Source organism: Bison bison, unplaced genomic scaffold (assembly GCF_000754665.1).
Source record: "Bison bison bison isolate TAMUID 2011002044 unplaced genomic scaffold, Bison_UMD1.0 scf7180017864266, whole genome shotgun sequence".
Lineage (NCBI taxonomy): Eukaryota > Metazoa > Chordata > Mammalia > Artiodactyla > Bovidae > Bison > Bison bison.
In genome coordinates, this window is record NW_011494838.1 from 6,847,402 (window position 1) to 6,868,520 (window position 21,119).

The following is a 21,119-nucleotide window of genomic DNA, read 5'->3' on the forward strand; positions in this document are numbered from 1 at the left end:
TAGGTGTTTCAGGCAGAGGGAACAGCAAATCCAAAGCCGCTTGAGTGACAGAGAAGCTGGGACAGGGTCAGAATGGTTGGGTGGGCAATGATGAGGTGAGGCTGTATGGGTGGGCAGGAACCAGGTCTTTCATGGTGCAGGCATTCTTTTGCCTTTCCATCTGATGCTCAGCAGAGTTGGGCTCTCATGAGCATTCCTTTGTTCAGAGTCATTTCCTGTCCACCCCCACTGGGTTTGAATTAAGCGGGGTCACTCCATTTCTGGCTGGCTACCATTCATGACAGCTTTCAGCATCGCTACTCTGGTCCCTTTGTCCCTGACATCTACCTCCTCCCCTCATTTACTGCCCTCAGCTCAATTCCTGTATCTCCCTGGCTCCTCCCATGGCTTCCTTTCCTCTGCCTCTCTCCAGGCTGCCCTAAGACTGATCTCTCGGGGACATGCCTCCCAAGTCCATCTCAGACACAGCTGCATTGCCCACTCTTATTCCATCCGCAGTGGCACCCCAGAAACCAGCTCATGTAACCATCCTGGCACCCAGTTCCCAACTACACTTGTCAGCTCATTGTTTGAGATCCATAATTTGAGAGGAATGAGAATTTTACTAAGCAAGCTGAGTATTTGAAATTTCAAAGGATAAATGAATTGGTAAGGTGGAATTTCAGGCAGTGAATGACAATGATTTTTTTTTAAGAATTTCCCCCTCCATCTCCCACTCATTTAAGTCTGCTTTTTAAAATCAATGTCCCCTCCATTACCATAGAAGATGCTGCTTGGGGAAATCTCAGGGCACTTTCCCATAATGGAAATGAGAAAGTCACAAAGAAACATACCAGCGAATAATGTTCCTTTTTGCCCTGGGATACTGTTCATGATTATTTCTCAGAAGTGATCTTTAATTGTTTCATCTAAAGAGTTTGCATCTTCTCTCCTCCGACTGTCTTCATGGAGGTTTGTGAATTGGATCCAGCTATTAGTAGCACTTACTAATTTCCTCTGAGTCTTTCTGGCTGAAGCGCTGGGCCTGGAACAACTTTTAATTTTGTTTTTAATTAAATTTCAGTTGTTTCAAATCACTCACTTTTAATGTCCTTTCTTTGCAGCCCTCGGAAGCAACAGGAGCTGTGTGTTCTTGTTGAAACACACACACAATCTGATGTGCATGTACCCATGGCCTGGCTAAAGACTGACTCCTGACTGAGGTTCACAGAAGAACAGGCAATTCAGAAAATAGAAATGAGTCACAGAACCAGCTTTTGTTTGCACTTACATTCAAAGCTTAAGCAGGAGTTCCTATTATTATGTTTGTTTTTGCCAAACTAATTTTGAACAAGGCAACATTCCCTTGTATTCCACAACAGGGTTATCAAATATATGTAAGTGGAAATTGTATAAGAATAGCTAACACTAATTAAGCATTTATTATGTGCCAGGTACTGTTTTAAGGACTTTACATAGATGACCTCATTTACATTAAAAGTGAGTAATTTGAAACAAGGGAAATTTAATTTGCATACATTACCGCCCACATTCCTATGAGATTATTATCCACAGTTTTATAGCTGAGGAACCAAGGCCCATTTAACTGGATTGTTATCACTGGGTTAGTTTGTGGCCCAGCTGGAACATGAAAACTGGCCGCCTGACTCCATGGTCCTGCTCTTAAACACCGCATTGGATTCTCCATCTATAAAAAGACAGAAGGGTATCATCATCTAAATGATTTTAACAACAAAAAAGGAAAGAGAAAATTGACTAGGTCTTTGCAAAAGTGAAATTATGTTTAGTCTGTGTTTGGTCTGTTTTGTGGCCTTTGGTAAAACCTGATCCTGTTGTGTAAACTGTCAACTACGCTGTGGAGTTGGGTTCAGACACGGAATCCTAGTTTGGGTATTTAACTGTGCTCTTTCAAACACTTAGCAGACAATTAAGTTTGAAAGCAAAAGCAAAAATACATGCCAAATCTTGCACATCACCTACTTTACATCATGTGCTATACTGCTGGTTCAATCAAAAATAGAACCAAACAATTTTCTGCCTTAGAACTTCACATTATTATTATTATTTGCAATAAACTTTATTTCCGTTTCCCTCCTCCTGCCCCCTGCCCCGCGCACACAGAGCCCGCTGGGTCTTCACAGCAGTCCGTGTGCTTCTTTCTCCGCAGCACTCCTCACTTGTAGTCATGGACGTGTTGGCGCATTTCCTTGTTTAATGCTCTTGTACACTCTCTATAGCCAAGTGCTGTAGTGCTGCGTCTTTTGTGCTCCCTGCTGAATACCCAGTTCTTACAATCAGGCCTGGCATATGTATGGTCCTCAATAAACTTTTGCCAACCATGTGAATAAACGAGTTCAGACTTAAACTCCACCGACTGCTGAAAAGTAAAGTGCCAGTTTTAGATGAAACATGGTACCTAGAGTCTGGGTATCTGGACTCAATGCCAGGCTTCTAATTAAACAATTATGTGGACTTGGGCAGTAAACTTTCTTTTCTGCCTTCAATATCTTCATAGATGACATGGGAATGAGAATAACTTTGTGGAACAAACATGCATGTAGATAGAGTATAAACAAATACCAACTACTCTCATTTTTTTTTCATTCCTTAAATTTCTTCTTCCTGACAGTAACCCTAGAGGTAGCTACCGTTATTATTTTAATTCTATTCAAATGGGGAAACTGAGTCCCAAAGCTGGTAGTAAGTTTCCCCATACTCACGATCTGTCTGACTCCTGAACCCCCAAGCCCTCTTACTGTGAGTATCAAATAAGATATTAGGTGTAAAGTCTTTACACACTGTCTTAAATGCTAAGCAAACATTGCCTGTTGCTAAGACTCATTAGTCAGTCTCAGGTGGAATTTGAAGCACCATTGGAAAGTATAGGGGGAAAACTGTGGTCTCGTTGTTCAGTCGCTAAGTCATGTCTGACTCTTTGCAACCCCATGGATTGCTTCCTTGTCCTTTACCATCTCCCAGAGTTTGCTCCAACTCATGTCCATTGGGTCGATGGTGCCATCCAACCATCTCCTCCTCTGCTGCCGCCTTCTCCTTTTGCTTTCCATCTTTCTTAGCATCAGGGTCTTTTTCCAGTGAGTCGGCTCTTCGCATCAGGTGGTCAACGTGTTGCAGCTTCAGCTTCAGCATCAGTCCAGACCAATGAACATTCACAGTGGATTTCCTTTAGGATTGACTCGTTTGATCTCCTTCTTTTGTTCTCAGATAACATCTGAGGCAGTGTTCTTCAAAGAGCTGAAAACACCATTTGTCACTTCATCCGTCTGTCTTCCATCCACTCATCCAAAATGTTTACTGGTTACCTGCTAAGTGCCAAGCACACTGTGCTAAGGAACCATGATTTGAAGATGAGTTAAACATGGGTGGTCCCTTGGATAGTTCAGTCTCTTCCAAAGACATCAGCCTGCCTAAACCTTGTCACATGGGGAATACTCAGTAAGGGTGTGCTGAACTCAGATCCATTCATAGTGAGAATCATGTAAGTGGAGAGCTGCATATGCCAGGCCACTGATGCAGATGGACAGGCCACTTCCAGGTGAGAGAACCAGGAAAGATGAATTGACTGTGGCTGGGTCTGGGAGGACAGGTAAGGTGAGGAGGATGCTCCAAGATATGGGAACAACCTGAGCAAAGGCAAAGGGGTGGGTGGGCTAAGAAGGTCGTGCATGGAAGCAGGAGCAGAGCCAGTTAGTCAGTTGCTGCCTTTCTTTACCTGGTGCCCCTCCTAGTTCAAAGGAAGGAGAACACATTCCTTAGTTACCAATGACAAGCAAGGAATTAGGAAGCACGTTTCGGCCACCTACTATGTGTCTGAGTCAATATTATTAATATATGCATTTTGTTGTTGTTCAGTCGCTCCGTTGTGTCCAGCTTTTTGTGGCACCATGGACCTGCAGCATGCCAGGCTTCCCTGTCCTTCACCACCTCCCAGAGTTTGCTCAAACTCATGTCCATTGAGTCAGTGATGCCCTCCAAGCATCTCATCCTCTGTCGTCCCCTTCTCCTCCAGCCTGCAATCTTTTCCAGTGAGTCGGCTCTTCACATCAGGTGGCCAAAGTATTAGTGCTTCAGCTTCAGCCTCAGCCCTGCCAATGAATATTCAGGGTTGATTTCCTTTAGGATTGACTGTATTACGTTTATTCTTCTCTAAGTCTTCTGAAGTTGTTGATATACTGCTATTACCAATAGGAATTGTAGCAGCAGCAGCAGCAGTGCTCTTAGTATGAAAAGTAATACAAGAGTGAGTGATGTAAGTGTTAAATATGCCTTTATTCATATTCCTGGCCTTGATCTGTTTGGTTGACAACTCTTTCAATGTAGACCTTTCCAGAATTTTTACTATTCCTATACTGACAAATATTCATACATACACATATGCACACACACACACACACACATGCTGAATTACTGCTTGTTCATTTCAAACTTGACATCAGATTCCATATATTCTTCAGCAGCTTGCTTTCTGCATTGACTGTGACATCTCAGTGTGGTGTGTGGAGGGTGTGGTAGTTATTGTTGTCCACATCTGATAGAAGAGGAGCCCTGAGGCTCACAAACTGGCATAAGTCCGTCAGCTGGCAGGGTTGGGGCTCCAACTAGTCCTGTCTGACTCCAGAACCTGGCTCCCTGAAGCTGCATCCCAACCCCCTCCTTCTGGGGACAGAGTGGAAGAACTCACGGTTCACATGACATCTATCGGAAAAGTAGATCTCAGTCATCCTTTATCTCGTTTGAACCTCAAGACCTTCATCTGGTCCTCAAATACAAATCTTACCCTTTCTCTCCTTATCTTGCCCAGAATTCATAGTAGGCTTGCCTAGCGTGGAACGAAGCCGAGCCTCCTTTGTAATGTTGCTCCAGGTACCAGTATTCTATATTTAGGCAGCTGTTCTCATCTGTGCCAGAGTCTGAAACCTGTTCCATCAACATGACTGTTGGAACCTCTGGTTTTTGGAAGCCTTGCCCCATGTAGTGCTCTGTAGCATCATAAAACAATTAGATTTAGGCTTAGCATTAATTTGAATTATTGTCCAGTTTCCAGAAAATATATTCTGGAAATATCAAGAGGATGTATTACATGTCTTTGGAGATATTAAGTATTGAATTACAATATTATGTCACCTTCCCTCTGCCATTTCTCTCTCGCTAGCACATACACACTCTCAGCATGGTCTGATTTATGTCTCGACGGCTACCAAGAGAAGCTCTGTACTTAGAGAAATAGTCAGAGATGGATATTGACAGAAGCCAAAATCTCACTCACACGCGCACACACACACACACACACACACACACACACACACAGTCTCCATCTTAGTAGTGCAGATTGGTTTTCCCTGAAGTGAGGGGAATAGAAGATAACCTGGTGTTAACAGCCAGAGCTCTAGACCCAGAGACAGATGGGATGAGTTCTGATTTGGAATCAAATCAGTCAGCTTCCTAGCTGTGCAATTTAAAACATGTACCTTTGACACCCTTCAGTTTCAATTTCCTTGTCTGTAAAGTGGGGCTAAAAGTAACATTTACCCTCGAGAGTTATTTCTAGGATCAATTAGATTAATAGCAGCAGCAGTGATAAAGAACATGTCCATTTGAAAACGCGCGCATGGTCACACGTGATATTCCTGCAAATGCTACAAGGTAAATATTATTCGTCTTCTTTTAGATGAGGAAGCTGAGAAACGGAATATTAATCAGATCCCAAGATTATTCAAGGGCTTCCCTGGTGGTTCAGATGGTTAAAAAATCTGCCATGCTGTGCAGGAGACTCCGGTTCCATCCCTGGGTTGGGATGATCCCCTGGAAAAGGGAATGACAACCCACTCCAGGATTCTTGCCTGGAGAATTCCATGGACAGTGGAGCCTGGCAGGCACAGTCCGTGGGGTTGCAGAGTTGGACACGGCTGAGCAGCTAACACACAAGGTTATCCAAAGAATAAGTGGGAAGGGCACTTTTTGAATTTAGGTTTGCCAATTCCAAGGTCTGTGGTTTTCCCACTGAATTCAAAAGAGAAGAGAAGGTGGGGTAAGCAATCTGGAGAGAAAGGAACACATACACACAGGCGTGCACGCGTGCCGGCAGTGACAGTGAGAGAGACACTCAGAAGCAGGCAGGTGCCTGGCCCTGATTTGGTCGACTGGCATCGAACCCACAGCATAGTAATGAAACAGATCTGGGAGGAATTGCTAATACGGTTATTCTTGGTGCTCACAGTTGTGAGTCGTCTTTGCCAAACAGCCCCTGACATTCGTGCAGCTTCCTTAGGAAAGGCAAAAAGAAGCATGTTTCATGAAAAGGGTGGACTAGAAGAAGGGGGAAATGGGTCACGGAACATAGTTAAACTGCTGGATCTGGAAAATCACACAGGGCAATCATGCATTTGTTAATTCATCCAGTCAGTCGTGTCTTAGCCACACATTTTGTATTTTCATTACAAATTTTTTGAACCTAACATGTGCCAGGCATTTCTCTAGCCTCTACATTGTTACCTCACTCCTGAAACACATCTTTTTTTGAACAGTTTTTTGTTGGAGTATAGTTAATTCCTGATCCTGGCTCGGGAAGATTCCCTGGAGAAGGGCATGGCAGTCCACTCCAGTATGCTTGCGTGGAGAACCCCATGGACAGAGGAGCTTGGCAGGCTACAGTCCATAGAGTCACAAAGAGTTCGACACAACTGAAGCGACTGAGCACGCACACAGCACACACACAGTTGATTTAAAATGTTGTGTTAGTTTCTGTTATACAACAAAGTGAATCCATCATACATATACCCACTCTTTTAAAAAAATATTGTTTCCCATATAGGTCAAATTATTGAGCAGAGTTCCTGCAACATATCTTAAAGTAGTAGCGCTTGTTCCTGCCCTACCCAACTTGCCCCGGGAAACTGAGAAAATCAGAGGAGGTGCTATTGAGATAAGCCATGAATCCACACAGAGGAAATGAGCGTCCTTGGGTAGATGGAAGAAAGTTTTCCTTTTTTAAAATAAATGTATTGTCTGACTCTTTCCCAGGCAAGACTACCATGTTGCACAACTCCAGGAGTAACATCTACTTAGGATACAATTTTTCACAGAATTATCTGTGTTTATGTGTATGTAAACATATGCAAGCATATATACATAGACACACGCAATTATACAGTTGTATATATGAAATACACGATAATGTATATGTATAGACAAGGGCTTCCCGGGTGGTGCTAGTGGAAAAGAATCCATCTGCCAGTGCAGGAGATGCAAGAGACATGGGTTTGATCCCTGAATCAGGAAGATCCCCTGGAGTAGGAAATGGGAGCCCACTACAGGATTCTTCAGTTCAGTTCTGTGGCTCAGTCATGTCTGGCTCTTTGCGACCCCATGGACTGCAGCATGCCACACTTCCCTGTCCATCACCAACTCCCAGATCTTGCTCAAACTCATGTCCATCAAGTTGGTGATGCCATCCAACCGTCTCATCCTCTGTTGTCCCCTTCTCCTCCTGCCTTCAGTCTTTCCCAGCATCAGGGTCTTTTCTAAGGAATCAGTTCTTCACATCAAGTGGCCAAAGTATTGGAATTTCAGCTTCAGCATCAGTCCTTCCAATGAATATTCAGGACAGGATTCCTGCCTGAATAAATTCTATGGACATAGGAGTCTGGCAGACTCCAGTCCATGGGGGCACAGAGTCAGACGCAACTGAGTGACTGAACACATGGATAGAAGTATTAATATAATTATGCATAGAATGCATTTTTGCTGTGTAAGTTTTATTCCCTGGAATAGTGCAATGCAGAGGCCCTAGCCAGGCACAGTCCTGTCCTTAGGCAATTCAAATATATTTTATTTAATAGTCATAGAAGCTCCATGAAATAACTATTCCTATTGTAGAGATATGGAAATTGAGGAGTCCTGCCAAGATTAAGTGATTTGTTCCAAGGTCATACAGTTATCGAATGCCTGGGCTAGGATGTAATCCATGCTTGTTTGACTCCAAAATCCAGACCTTTGCCTTCCACCCAAGTTCATGTCTTATGTGAGCAACTGACAGAGAAGAAAGTTTTTCAGTATTAGCAAAGCAGAGCTAAAGGATCTTTGAGTTTTCTGAGCAACTGTCTATCAGGTTCATTCAAGAAGCACTGATCTTAGATCAAAAAGAAATCTGATACCAAGATTGGGTTTGATGCATAAATTCCCAATGAATTAATGAAGACATTTTTTTTTAAAAGAAAGGGAGACAAAACAACTGAATTATTAAATTAAAAGTAAATAGCTGCTTTTAATCTCCTCAATTATTCTTTAAAATTTTAAGTTACTTAAAGAAAAACGAGAAGCGTTTTATGACTTTGTTATTTTTCCCTGCTGCCTAGCTTGATACCAAATTGTTATATCCCTGGGGAGAGAAATTATTTTTTGAGATTTCAACACTTCAAACCTCTTTTGTTCAGACTCAAACACCCCTAACTCAGCTATGAAGCAAGAGCAGGCATATGTAAAAGCCTGTGGAATTCTGTGGCAATCTGTTTTAGCCAGACTTTGATCACAGTTTGAGGTGGGAAAGACAGAAAGTGGTAGAAACACAACAATTGTCTGACCTCTATATGGGGAGAGGGAGCAACACTTGGAAACAAGTTTATTTGGAAGTATGTCTTTTTCTAACATAGAATACCAGTGGGCTGTCTATATCCATGCTTCCTTTTCTGGGACATCTAGTGATGGATTCTTCAGTGTCTCTTATATGACATGGGCTTCACAAATATATTAACATTTCATTTTCCCATTGAGGGATCTCTAGCTTATGACAGCTTATTTCCATGGAATCTACTCTTTTATTCTTTTTTAATTTAATTTTTATTGAAGCCTCGTTAATTTGCAATGTTGTGTTAGTTTCAAGTGTATGGCAAAGTGAACAGTTAGTATTATTTTTCAGATTATTTTCCATTATAGGTTATTGCAAGATAATGGGGCTTCCCAGGTGGTACTGTGCTGTGTCGTATTTAGTTGCTCAGTCGCGTCTGACTCTTTGTGACCCCATGGACTGTAGCCCACCAGGTTCCTCTGTCCATGGGAATTCTCCAGGCAAGAGTACTGGAGTGGGTGACCATGCCCTCCTCCAGGGAATCTTCCCAACCCAGGGATCGAACCTAGGTGTCCCGCATTGCAGGCAGATTCTTTACTGTCTGAGCCACCAGGGAAGCCATCCCTGGTGGTGCTAGTGGTAAAGAACCTGCCTGCCAGTGCAGGAGACATAAGAGATCCCTGGATCAGGAAGGTCCCCAGAGGAGGGCATGACAACCCACTCCAGTATTCTTACCTGGAGAATCCCACGAACAAAGGAGCCTGGAGGGCTATAGTCCATAGGGTCTCAAAGAGTCAGGCACAACTGAAGCGACTTATCATGCACACATGCAAAAGATATTGCGTACAGTTCCCTGCTATATAGTAGGTCACTATTGCTTACCTATTTTATGTATAGTGGGCTTCCATTGTGGCTCAGCTGGTAAAGAATCCGCCTGCAATGCGGGAAACCTGGGTTCGATCCCTGGGTTGAAAAGATCCCCTGGAGAAGGGAAAGGCTACCCATTCCAGTATTCTGGTCTAGAGAATTCCATGGACTGTATAGTCCATGGGGTCACAAAGAGTTGGATGTGACTGAGTGACTTTCACTTTCACAACCAAGCTGCTGTTCCCTCTCCCATCCAGTGATGTTGGGAGTGCTAGGAACCAGGTCAGGCAGTAGACTGGGCACCTGTGGAATGAATGAAAATAGCTTCGCTCAAGTGAGGGTTTGTATCCTGGACCCCACGAACCCCCACGGGGCCCACAGATAGAACTGTATTTCAGTTATCGGTTTCCTCTATAATACTATGCATTATGTTTTATATATTTGAAAATTTTATTCTGAGAAATGATCCATGGGGACCCATGACACAAAATAAAAAGTTATTAAATCGAGCAAATGCCAGGCTTAAAAGATAAGTCGCTGTCAAAAAAGAGGTAATACATCAGTTTGCTCTGGCTGACATAAGAGAGTTCCACAGGTGATGTGGCTGAAACAACAGACATTTATTTCCTCACGGTTCTGGAGGCTAACATCCGAGATCAAGGTGTTGTCAGGGTCAGTTTCTTTTGAGGACCTCTCTCCTGGGCTTGGCGATGGCTGTCTGATGGCTGTCTTCTCCCTGGTCTTCACATGGTCTTCCTTCTGTGGGTGTTTGTATCCTAATCTCTTTTTCTTGGAAGGACATCTGCAGTTTTAATAGAATGTAGGCTCACCCTCATGACTTCCTTTAACCATAATTATCTCTTTAAAGATCCTGTCATTACAATAGACATGCTGCTGCTGCTGCTGCTGCTAAGTTGCTTCAGCCATGTCCGACTCTGTGAGTCCCCATAGATGGCAGGCCACTAGGCTCCTCTGTCCCTGGGATTCTCCAGGCAAGAACACTGGAGTGGGTTGCAATAGACATGAGGTACAGACAAATACTATTTGATTCCACCCATATGAGATACCTTGACTTCCCTGGTGACGGTGGTAAAGAATTTGCCTGCCATTGCAGGAGACTCAGGGTTGACCCCTGGGTCAGGAAGATCCCCTGGAGAAGGAATTGGCAACTCACTCTGGTATTCTTGCCTGGGAAACCCCATGGCCAGAGGAGCCTGGTGGGCTATAGTCCATGGGGTCGCAAAAGAGTTGGGCCTGACTTAGCAACTAAACTACAATGTGAGGTGCCTAGAATAGTCAAATTCATGGTCTGAAAGTACATTGATAGATGCCCCGGCCATGGGTGGGGTGAGAAGGGGTGTATGCGGACATTAGCTAAACTGGGGAGTTTAGGAAGGTGAGAAATTCGGAGATGGATGATGATGAGAGGTGCATGATACTGTGAATATACTTGGTGCCCCTGAACTGACCGGTTAAGTATGGTTAAAATAGTATGTTTTATGTGACTTTTTCCACAATAATAATAATAATTAAAAAAAAAAAAACTTAAAAGGTCGTGTCATCAAGTACAGTCGCATTCTGAGGCACTAGACATTAGAACTTCAACTAAGGAATTTCAGGGTGGACTCAAGTCAACCCATGACAGGTAGAGACATTCCAGAGAAACAGGTTGAAGTTGATCCAAGGAGAAGAGAACAGAATGACAGAAAGAACAAGAGTGGCCAGGAGAAGTTCAGGTTAGGCACTGAAGTTTGTGGCAGATTCCCTTTTCAGAGATGACTGTACAAGAACCACCTCCACCCTCCTACCCCATGACCCTAGAGGAGCTGTTGCTGTCTCCCCAAGACTGAGTACCCCCAGCTACCACGTGGTCTCTGCTCACTCTCACAAACCCTTGAGCTGTTGTCTTTAACCTCACGTCTACAGAGTGATCACCCCTTAAGTAGTGTTCAGTCCAAGGCTGGTGGCAGAATGCATTCAGGCCTGGCTTGGGGCTCTGTGGATGGGGCATCAGGGGTGAGGTAGGACGGAGTGCATTTTTCAGGGATCTTGTGGGGCTGAAGGTGAGATGGGCTCCTCATTTCTGCTCCCCCATAATTTATCTTCCCTCCTGTGCCTGGAAAGACAGTCCCCCCAGGTCCAAGTCAGATGGGGTCATCGTGGAGTTACATGATGTAACAGAGAGAAGGAAACCTGTGATTGTATGACACCCAAAGAAAGAGGGGACAAAAGGGAGAGCTGAACACTTCAGGCTAAAAGAGTTCCCTGAGCTTCATTCGTGAAGACCATCTTTCAGCCATGCAGTCCTTCCCTCTTTGGCTCCTCATTGTCCACCATGACCAGAGCCTTCTTTTCAAATCTTCTTTCCACGGTTTTCGAAGGTCTGTGTCATGATGGGAGGTGTCACAAAAGGGGTTTGCACTGCTGTCTGGCTCCCCAGGCGGTTCTGTCTGGTGACACCTCCTTCCGGGGTATTTTTAGTTCTCATCCGTAGCTTTCTATGTCTTTGGGGGCTGATGTGCCTCTGGCTCTCCCGACTCTACCACGGAGTGTCCCGAGCTCCCCGGCTCACCCCTGATCTATGCTGCACAATTACAGGAGCAGGCTTATAATCAATGTAATTGAAGATCAGAGTTAATAAGGACCTCCATGCCCGTGCAGTCCTCTGAGCAATGCTGAGCTTCAGATGCGAGATAAGGAAACGATTGGGCTGAACTGAAAATCCATTTGGCTAATTAGATGATGTATATTCCTACAGCCAGGGGGAGAAAAATATGTATATATTTAAAAATAAGGAAACATGACATTTTGAAGTTGAGATTTTGGAAGAGATTCATTTCAGAGTCATTGCTCTCTGAGGAAATTGATGTGAGCATGAAGAAGAATCTCAGAGCATCCAAACAGGGATATTTTTGGTCCTAAGTCAAGAAAATAAAGTAGGGGTCCATTGGAAAGCTAAAGGTGTATGAAACACCTGGAGAAAGGTGTTTTTATTCCTTTCCTATGGATTTATTCTCGAAGTACTGCTAGAATTTACCCAGGGAGAATTGCTTGCTCCTCTGTGACTTACGACTCTTTCCATTCGCCCACCCTCATTCTACACACACACACCCTAACAACCAACACACACACACCTTCAGAACGTCCACCACACTGTAAGCACTGTGGTGACTATAGTTATTTAAGGCGTGGTCTTCAAGAAATTCTCAATCTAGATGGGAAGATAAGAAAAGGAGGATTGAAAGACATAGTTTGTCATAAGATTTGCCACCTTGAACTTCCTCTCTTCCTTCCTGGACAGTAAGTTCTCATGGGCAGACACCATATTTTGGTCATCCAGAGCATAAGGTTAGGAAATAACACTTAATAGGTGCTTTATTTGTTAAATGGACAAAGGTATGAGTGAATGAATCTTTGACAGCATATACAGCCGTTAGTTGAGTCAGCTACTTTGTAATTATTAAAGAGATTAAGAGGCATTGAGCTGGATCTGAACACAAGTCTTCAGAAGCAAATTCCACCTCAACTTTTGTCTAGTTTGTTGATCTCTATTGCATTCTTCAAAGTGTAGCTTTATTGCACTTCTTCGAAGTGTAGTCTTTAAGCTACACTTTGAATTCCTCTCCAATTCCCCCTTTACCTTTGCCTTATATCTACTTGACTTCCCTGGTGGCCCAGACAGTAAGGCATCTGCCTACAATGCGAGAGACTCGGCTTCGATACCTGGGTTGGGAAGATCCTCTGGAGAAGGAAATGGCAACCCACTCCAGTACTCTTGCCTGGAAAATCCCATGGACGGAGGTGTGTGGTAGGCTACAGTCCATGGGGTCACAAAGAGTCGGACACGACTGAGCGACTTCACTTTCACTTTATATCTACATGCTCATCACTTTCAGGCAGTTCTCACAGCACTCTTTTGGTGTTTAGTCACTAAGTCATGTCTGATTCTTGCAACTCCATGGACTACAGCACGCCAGGCTTCCCTGTCCTTCTCTGTCTCCCAGAGTTTGCTTTAAATCATGTCCATTAAGTCAGTGATGCCATCCAACCATCTTGTCCTCTGTTGCCCCTTTCTCCTCTTACCCTCAATTTGTCCCAGGATCAGGGTCTTTTCCAGTAGATCAGCTTTTTGCATCAGGTGGCCAAAGTATTAGAGATTCAGCTCCAACACCAGTCCTTCCAATGCATATTCAGGGTTGATTTCCTTTAGGGTTTACTGGTTTGATCTCTTTGCAGTCCAAGGAACTCTCAAGGGTCTTCTCCAGCACCACAGTTCAAAGGCATCAATTTTTCATCACTCAGCCTTCTTTATGTTCCAACCCTCACATCTATACATGACTACTGGAAAAACCATAGTTTTGACTAGATGGAACTTTGTCAGCAAAGTGATGTCTCTGCTTTTTAATACGCTGTCTAGGTTTGTCACAGCTTTGCTTCCAAGGAGTAGGTGTCTTTTAATTTCAGTCACCATCCGTGGTGATTTTGAGCCCAAGAAAATAAAATCTACCTCTGTTTCCATTGTTTCCCCATTTACTTGCCATGAAGTGATGGGACAAGATCCTATGATGTTAGATTTTTTGAATGTTGAGTTTTAAGTCAACTTTTTCACTCTCCTGTTTCACCTTCATCAACAGGCTTTTTAGTTCCTCTTCACTTTCTGCCATAAGGCTGGTATCGTCTGCATATCTGAAGTTGTTGATATTTCTCTTGGCAACCTTGATTCTAGTTTATGATTCATCCAGCCTGACATTTCTCATGATGTACTCTGCATATAAGTTAAATAAGCAGGGTGACAATATACAGCCTTGATGTACTCCTTTTCCAATTGTGAACCAGGCCATTGTTTCATGTCCAGTTCTAACTGTTGCTTCTTGACCTGCATAGAGATTTTTCAAGAGGCAGGTCAGGTGGTCTAGTATTCCCATCTCTTGAAGAATTTTCTACAGTTTGTTGTGATTCACACAGTCAAAGGCTTTAGTGTAGTCAATGAAACAGATATAGATGTTTTTGTGGGAAATGAAAGTGATAGTCACTCAGTCGTGTCCAACTCTTTGCAACCCCATGGACTATATAGTCCATGGAATTATCCAGGCCAGAAAACTGGAGTGGGTAGCCTTTCCCTTCTCCAGGGATCAAACCCAGATCTCCCACATTGGTGGCAGATTCTTTACCAGCTGAGCCACAAGGGAAGCCCAAGAATACTGGAGTGGGTAGCCTATCCCTTCTCCAACGGGTCTTTCTGACCCAGCAATCAAACCGGGGTCTCCTTATGGAGGATGTATTGTATCTACCTCTGCATACATTGGGCTTCCCTGGTGGCTCAGATGGTAAAGAATCCACCTGCAATGAAGGAGACCTGAATTTAATCCCTGATTTGGGAAGATCCCCTGGAGAAAGGGATGGCTACCCACTCCAGTATTCCTGCTTGGAGAATCCCATGGACAGCAGAGCCTGGCAGGCTACAGTCCATGGGGTCACAAAGAGTCAGACACGACTGAGCCACTGAGCACCCACTGCATACATTTGATCTCCCTTGTTATTCCACAGTTTTATTGCTGGAGTCAGTCTGTCTTTGAATCTTTATGTCTATTTCTTACTCAGAGCGGTTTAATGAGTGTTGGATGAATGGACATGGTTTACACCTTGATTAGACTTCTCAGTCACTTTCTCTCACTCTCTGGGTGGCTGCTCTCTGGTGCATATCCTTGCCCCTTCATACTGGGTCCCTCTAGCATCTCTACTTTCATCATCCACAGCAGAAGTTCAGTTCTCTGGGTGAACAAGAGCTCAGAAGTCATGATGGCAGATTTCAAGTTTTGGTTTGCAATTAGGGAGACTCTGAAGGGCTAGTCTTGCATTCTGACTCCCATGCGTGCGTGCACACGTGCATGCTAAGTTGCTACATTCGTGTCTGACTCTGTACGACACTATGGTCTATAGCCCACCAGACTCCTCTGTCCATGGGATTCTCCAGGCAAGAATACTGGAAGGGGGCAGGTTGCCATATCCTCCTCTAAGGGGTCTTCCCAACCCAGGGATCGAACCTGAGTCTCTTATGTCTCCTGCATCAGAAGATGGGCTCTTTACCACTAGAGCCACCTGAGAAGCCACACAGGATGAGAAAAATAAATAAATAAGTTTCGGGATCAAGGCAGAAGCATATCTGCTTCCTAATTCCATCATAAAGTGAGCTACACTTTCCTCTAGTCAAGCATGGGACTTTAATTTCATTATTTCATTCAACAGATGCTCACCAAACTCCTAGTATGTGCCGTATCTTTTACTGGGGGCTGGATTGATAAGGACTGATGAATGAGTCGTGATTTCTTTCCTGCAGGAGGTCACAGTGTGTCAGAGAAAGCGGAAGCCCTTCACCACGATAGGGACACGCTGAAGGGGAAGGTACAGACTACCCAAAGGGGAGTAGAAGGACCAAGGAAGGCAACTCTGCCTCATACCCAACCACAGCCTCGATTCGAGATAATCCGGGGTAATGGGCATGTCCTAGCTTTGGATGCTGAAAAACTTGGGTTAAGCTTCTACTTTGGCCACTTACTAGTTGTGCAAATTTGACTAAATCAATCTGTCTCTCTGAACCTTATGTTGTCTATCTGTAAAAGGTGGCCATACTTATTCTGCCAGGCTTTTGTAAGGATTAAGTGAATGCTCATCCCAGGATCTGGACCCAATAGTATGTTCAAAGGATAGTAACTCCCTTCTGTCATTAAAACCAACATATTATCTTTTTTAAAGACATTGAGGACAACTTGCTTTTGGGTGAGTCACTTCCGAAGAGAATCATGTTTCTCATATTTGAAAAGATCTGTTAATCACTATTGCCTTCAGAGCTTCCAAGATCAGAAGAAATTTAAATAGTAGTCAAAATAGCTCCAGCAAGTTGAGATTTCGCCATGTGCCAGGGACTTCACATACTGTAGTGGATGTTGTGACACTGCTTCCAAATCTCTTATTAGAACACGGGCACTCGTTCCTCCAGCTGCCTGAAATGTTGACGGTTGAACACTCTGAGTCTTTCTTGAAGAAATGCCCTCCATTGAAATGGACTATTTCACCGGAACTTTGATCCCTTCCCAGGGATGTCTCTGCCCCTATGATGGTTAGTGTTGGAGATACAAAGACCTAACACCTTTGTCTTGATTTGGATTACAAGTCTAAAGGACCGTCTCTGCTCCAGTGCTTCCCATGGCCTCGGCTGTAACTGCATGCAATCCCCCTTCTCCCTCTGCCCCATCCCACTTTGCTCATGTCCCTACAAGAGAACACCCCCCAAAACCTCCTGTGTCCCACTGTCTGACTTTGAGTCTGATTTCTGGTGAACCTGACCCGAGACAAATGCATTGTCTCATTTAATCTTTATCTTTTTTTTTTTTTTTTTTTAACCCTGTGAAAGGAAAATCAATATCTACCTCTTTCTCAGGCTTTGACGGAGATGTGTTTTCTTGTCCAAGCTTACAGAACCAGTAGGTAGTGGACTGAAGATCTCAATACCTGTCTTGCCAGCTCTGTTCTCTTCATCCCCGTGCTGTGTCACTTCCCTAAACTAGTGGGATTAGCCAAACTCAGCCCTGGGACATAATTCAATATCCATCCCTCAGTCTTTAGTGAGAATAAATACAAGAATTATCCATTTAAACAGCATGACTGTGCTTTTCAAAAGAAAAGTCTGTAGTTGATACTGACGTTCGGCGCCTTGCACATGGATCCGTGTGACATGTTTCTGCTTGGGCTTAGTTCCAGAGGGGAAAATATGGCTTTGTAGATAGATTTGCATATCATCCCTTGCCAGAAAATTTGAAATATGGAATCCAGCAGACTTCTTCTTCTTGTTCTTTATTTTTTTTTTTTTATTCCCTTTAGCTGCCAAGGATTTGAAGGCTAACTTCAAATGTGGTCATTCCCTTATCTCTGAGCCTGATGCCATCTACTCCTTATGCTTTTCACACAGAGTCACTTCATTCTCACCAAAACCATGTCGTCCACTGTGCTTTTATTTAGAAACTCTTTCTGTATGATGATATAAATCATACCGCATGTGTGAATTAGAGAAGATAACATTGCCTGCCATGCTTGCGTCCTTTTCAGAGTATCTTAGCTCCTGGCAGCCAAGTAGTATCTGAAGTGGTCCTCGCTCTCTGCTCACTTCATTGGCCCACAGCTGGGTACCAGAGCCAAGATGAGCCTGACCATTGGTTAGCTGGCAGGGTCTGATGTGACCTGACAGGTTGCTGCCAAATCCGCAGGATGTCTATTAACTGAGTCCTTCTTTGGAAAATTTAAGTTGTATTCATGAAAGATTTTTTTTTCATTTGATAGTGATATAGAGAGAAGGCAATGCAGGGAGAGAAGCTGAGTCATGCTAATTTTGAAACAATTTAAAATCTCCTCCTGCTGAGGTCTCTAGGTCTGCCATAAATCTAGAACCACTTTGTGGTTCTGTGTCCAGCTTTGTGAAGCCTATTTGTGATCCTATTTGAAATATTTTTATCCCTCTTTCCCCCCATGAAATTCCACTTTCACTGTATTGCTACATATATACTCTCACTGGGTATGACTAATGTGCCATCACCTTCAGTGGACTTCTGTTACAGGACCCCAAAGGAAATATGTATGTAGTTCACGTGTATGTGGGTTTCCCAGGTGGTGCTAGTGATGAAGAAGCTGCCTGCCAGTGCAGGAGATGCAAGAGACGTGCATTCAGTCCCTGATTTGGGAAGATCCCCTGGAGAAGGAAATGGCAACCCATTCCAGTATTCTTGTCTGGAGAATCCCATGGACAGAGGAGCCTGGAGGGCTACAGTCCATAGGGTTCCAAAGAGTCAAACACGACTGAGCAATTGAGCATGCACACACACATATGCGTGTGTATATGTGTGTGTTAATCCACATATGGCTGTCTGTATATATGTGTCTGTGTATATGCATGTTAAAAAGGAGCAATTTTGGAGCCTAGATTGCCAAGTTAGAGTCTTTTGTTTGGCCTACATAAGCTTTAAAGAACAAATTTCAACCATCATTTTCAAACTGGTTGATCACAGCAAAAATCTGAATTTTCTGCCTCTTCTCATGAAAACCTAGCACCACTTACCTTTGGACACATTTGACCTGAGCTGGCTGGAGCTGGGCTGCAGGTGCTCCCTGTGAATGGAGCCCGCAGCACCCAGCTCACCCCAAGCTCCACCTTTCCTTATTGTTTCCCAGCATTAAGGCATTTTCCATTGCATGGGTGGTTCTTTTTGTTTTGGAGGTGCTACAGATCTTTTGAATCATCCTTTTCTCTCTCACCCTCGTTCTCTATCCCTCATACAATAAAATAAAACAACCTAAGCCAGGGGGCCACCATGCCATTTCCCTTACACTCAGCCAGTATTTCCCATGGATGTCATCTGCTTATCCCCTGTGGACTATTAGTGACCTGTTTCAAGAGGGATGCATGGATGACAGAAACAAAAACTTTTTGTATTTTAAATTTTAATACAGTAAGTCTTCAACAAACAAACCTTCAAGTTGCGAACTTTCAAAGATGCAAACGTGCGTTCACATGTCCAGTCATATCAGTTAGTTCACGTGAATGTCATCATCTGTAAAAGTTGGGTACAAGGCTCACCCTGTTGGACTTATAAACAAACTGGGCTTACTAGTGTGCTCTGGGAACAGAACTTGTTTGTATGCAGGGAACTTAATACACTCAATCATTCTTTCCTAGGACAAATCAGGCACTGGCTAAGCACTTTATCCACGTTAATTTATTTCATTTTCACAACACCGGGGTGGGTTCTGTTAGTATTCACATTTACAGACAATGTGGCCAAGACCCAGAGGGAGTGAGCGGCTTCCCCAGAGTCTAGGGCTGGTAATGGCGGATCTGGGATTTGAGCTCAGGTCTCTGTCAGTCTTGAGGGCCTGACTCCCAAGCACTCGGCAGAACTGTCTCTCATGTCTGACTTATCTGTCTCCGTCTGTTGCTCACACCATAACTTGCACACTGTAAATGCTCTGTGAAGGTGTGTAGATCTGCGACAGCAGAGGACCTGTGGTGAGGGGAGTGGCTGTATGTACCTGTCTCCTTTCCTGCCCTGTACATCAGCAGCAAGAAACTTGTGTCCGAAAATCACGCAGAAAGTAGCTGTCTTTCTCTCTGTCCCCCTACAGGGAGCAGCTTTGTGGTGAGTGAAGGGAGCTACCTGGACATCTCTGACTGGTTAAACCCAGCCAAGCTGTCCCTGTATTACCAGATCAATGCGACCTCCCCGTGGGTGAGGGACCTCTGCGGACAGAGGACCACAGATGCCTGTGAGCAGCTCTGCGACCCAGAAACCGGTAAGCCATGGGCAGGGCTGGGGGGCGGAGAAGGTATGGGGTGCAAAGGGTCTGCACTCCTTCCGTCTGAAGAATCATGGCTTCTGAGTCGTTGACGAGGGGCTTTATGCAAAGTGTCCATAAGTCCCATTGGTGGATAAACTACGTGCTGTCATTGGCTGACAGGGAAGCAGATTCTGGTAAAACCACAGCATCTCAGAAAGGACCACAGAAAATGCCTAATCCAATTTCAGCAAAGCAAAGAGTCTGCATGTCACCAGACAGCCCTGAGCTCAGATCCTATCTACCTCTTCCTTGCTGGGTGTTCTTTATCATTTTTTCATCTTTATTGAAATATAATTGGCACATAAAGTTGTTTAAGTTTTAGGTGTAAAATGTGATGATTTAATCCATATATATAGGGCAAAATGATTACCATAATAAGGTTCCTTAATGCCTCTACCACCTCACATTCTTACCTTCTTTGTGTGTATATGGTGATAACATTTAAGATCTACTCACTCAGGAGTTTTCAAGATACAACGGTATTGTTGAGTATTCTGTACACTAGATCCCCAGAACTTTTTTTTTTTTTTTTACCTTAAAAGGGGAAATGTTGGCTATCAGGTCCAAGCTAACTGGCCATTTTTTAGCAAGACACTTCCTCTCTCTGAATACTAGAGCATGAAAATATTGTCTAACCCACAACTCTGTTGTTGGGATTAAATGAGATAATGTATGGAGAGCTTCAAGTAGATTCCTTTATTCATTCTTTTGACTGACACATATTGAGTAGTTGGACAGTTTTCTAGGCACTGGGGACATAGCAGTGAACAAAAAATGTAGTCCACTGGAGAAGGGAATGGCAAACCACTTCAGTATTCTTGCCTTGAGAACCCCATGAACAGTATGAAAAGGCAAAATGATAGGATACTGAAAGGGGAACTCCCCAGGTCGGTAGGTACCCAATATACTACTGGAGATCAGTGGAGAAATAACTCCAGAAAGAATGAAGGGATGGAGCCAAAGCAAAAACAATACCCAGTTGTAGATGTGACTGGTGATAGAAGCAAGGTCCGATACTGTAAAGAGCAATATTGCATAGGAACCTGGAATGTCAAGTCCATGAATCAAGGCAAATTGGAAGTGGTCAAACAGGAGATGGCAAGAGTGAACGTTGACATTCTAGGAATCAGTGAACTAAAATGGACTGGAATGGGTGAATTTAACTCAGATGACCATTATATCTACTACTGTGGGCAGGAATCCCTTAGAAGAAATGGAGTGGCCATCATGGTCAACAAGAGTCCGAAATGCAGTACTTGGGTGCAATCTCAAAAGTGACAGAATGATC

General features: G+C 43.8%; 1 protein-coding gene across 1 annotated transcript in view; it reads left to right on the forward strand.

The window, feature by feature from the left end:
- The window catches only part of LOC104994778 (astrotactin-2-like), a 450,679-nt gene extending 430,069 nt beyond the window's left edge, over window positions 1-20,610 (forward strand). The window contains exon 7 of the mRNA XM_010848433.1: window positions 19,619-20,610. Coding sequence (XP_010846735.1) covers window positions 19,619-19,881 — 263 coding nt within the window. The 3' untranslated portion in view covers window positions 19,882-20,610. The remainder of the gene's footprint in view (window positions 1-19,618) is intronic.
- The last annotated feature ends 509 nt before the right edge of the window (window positions 20,611-21,119 follow it).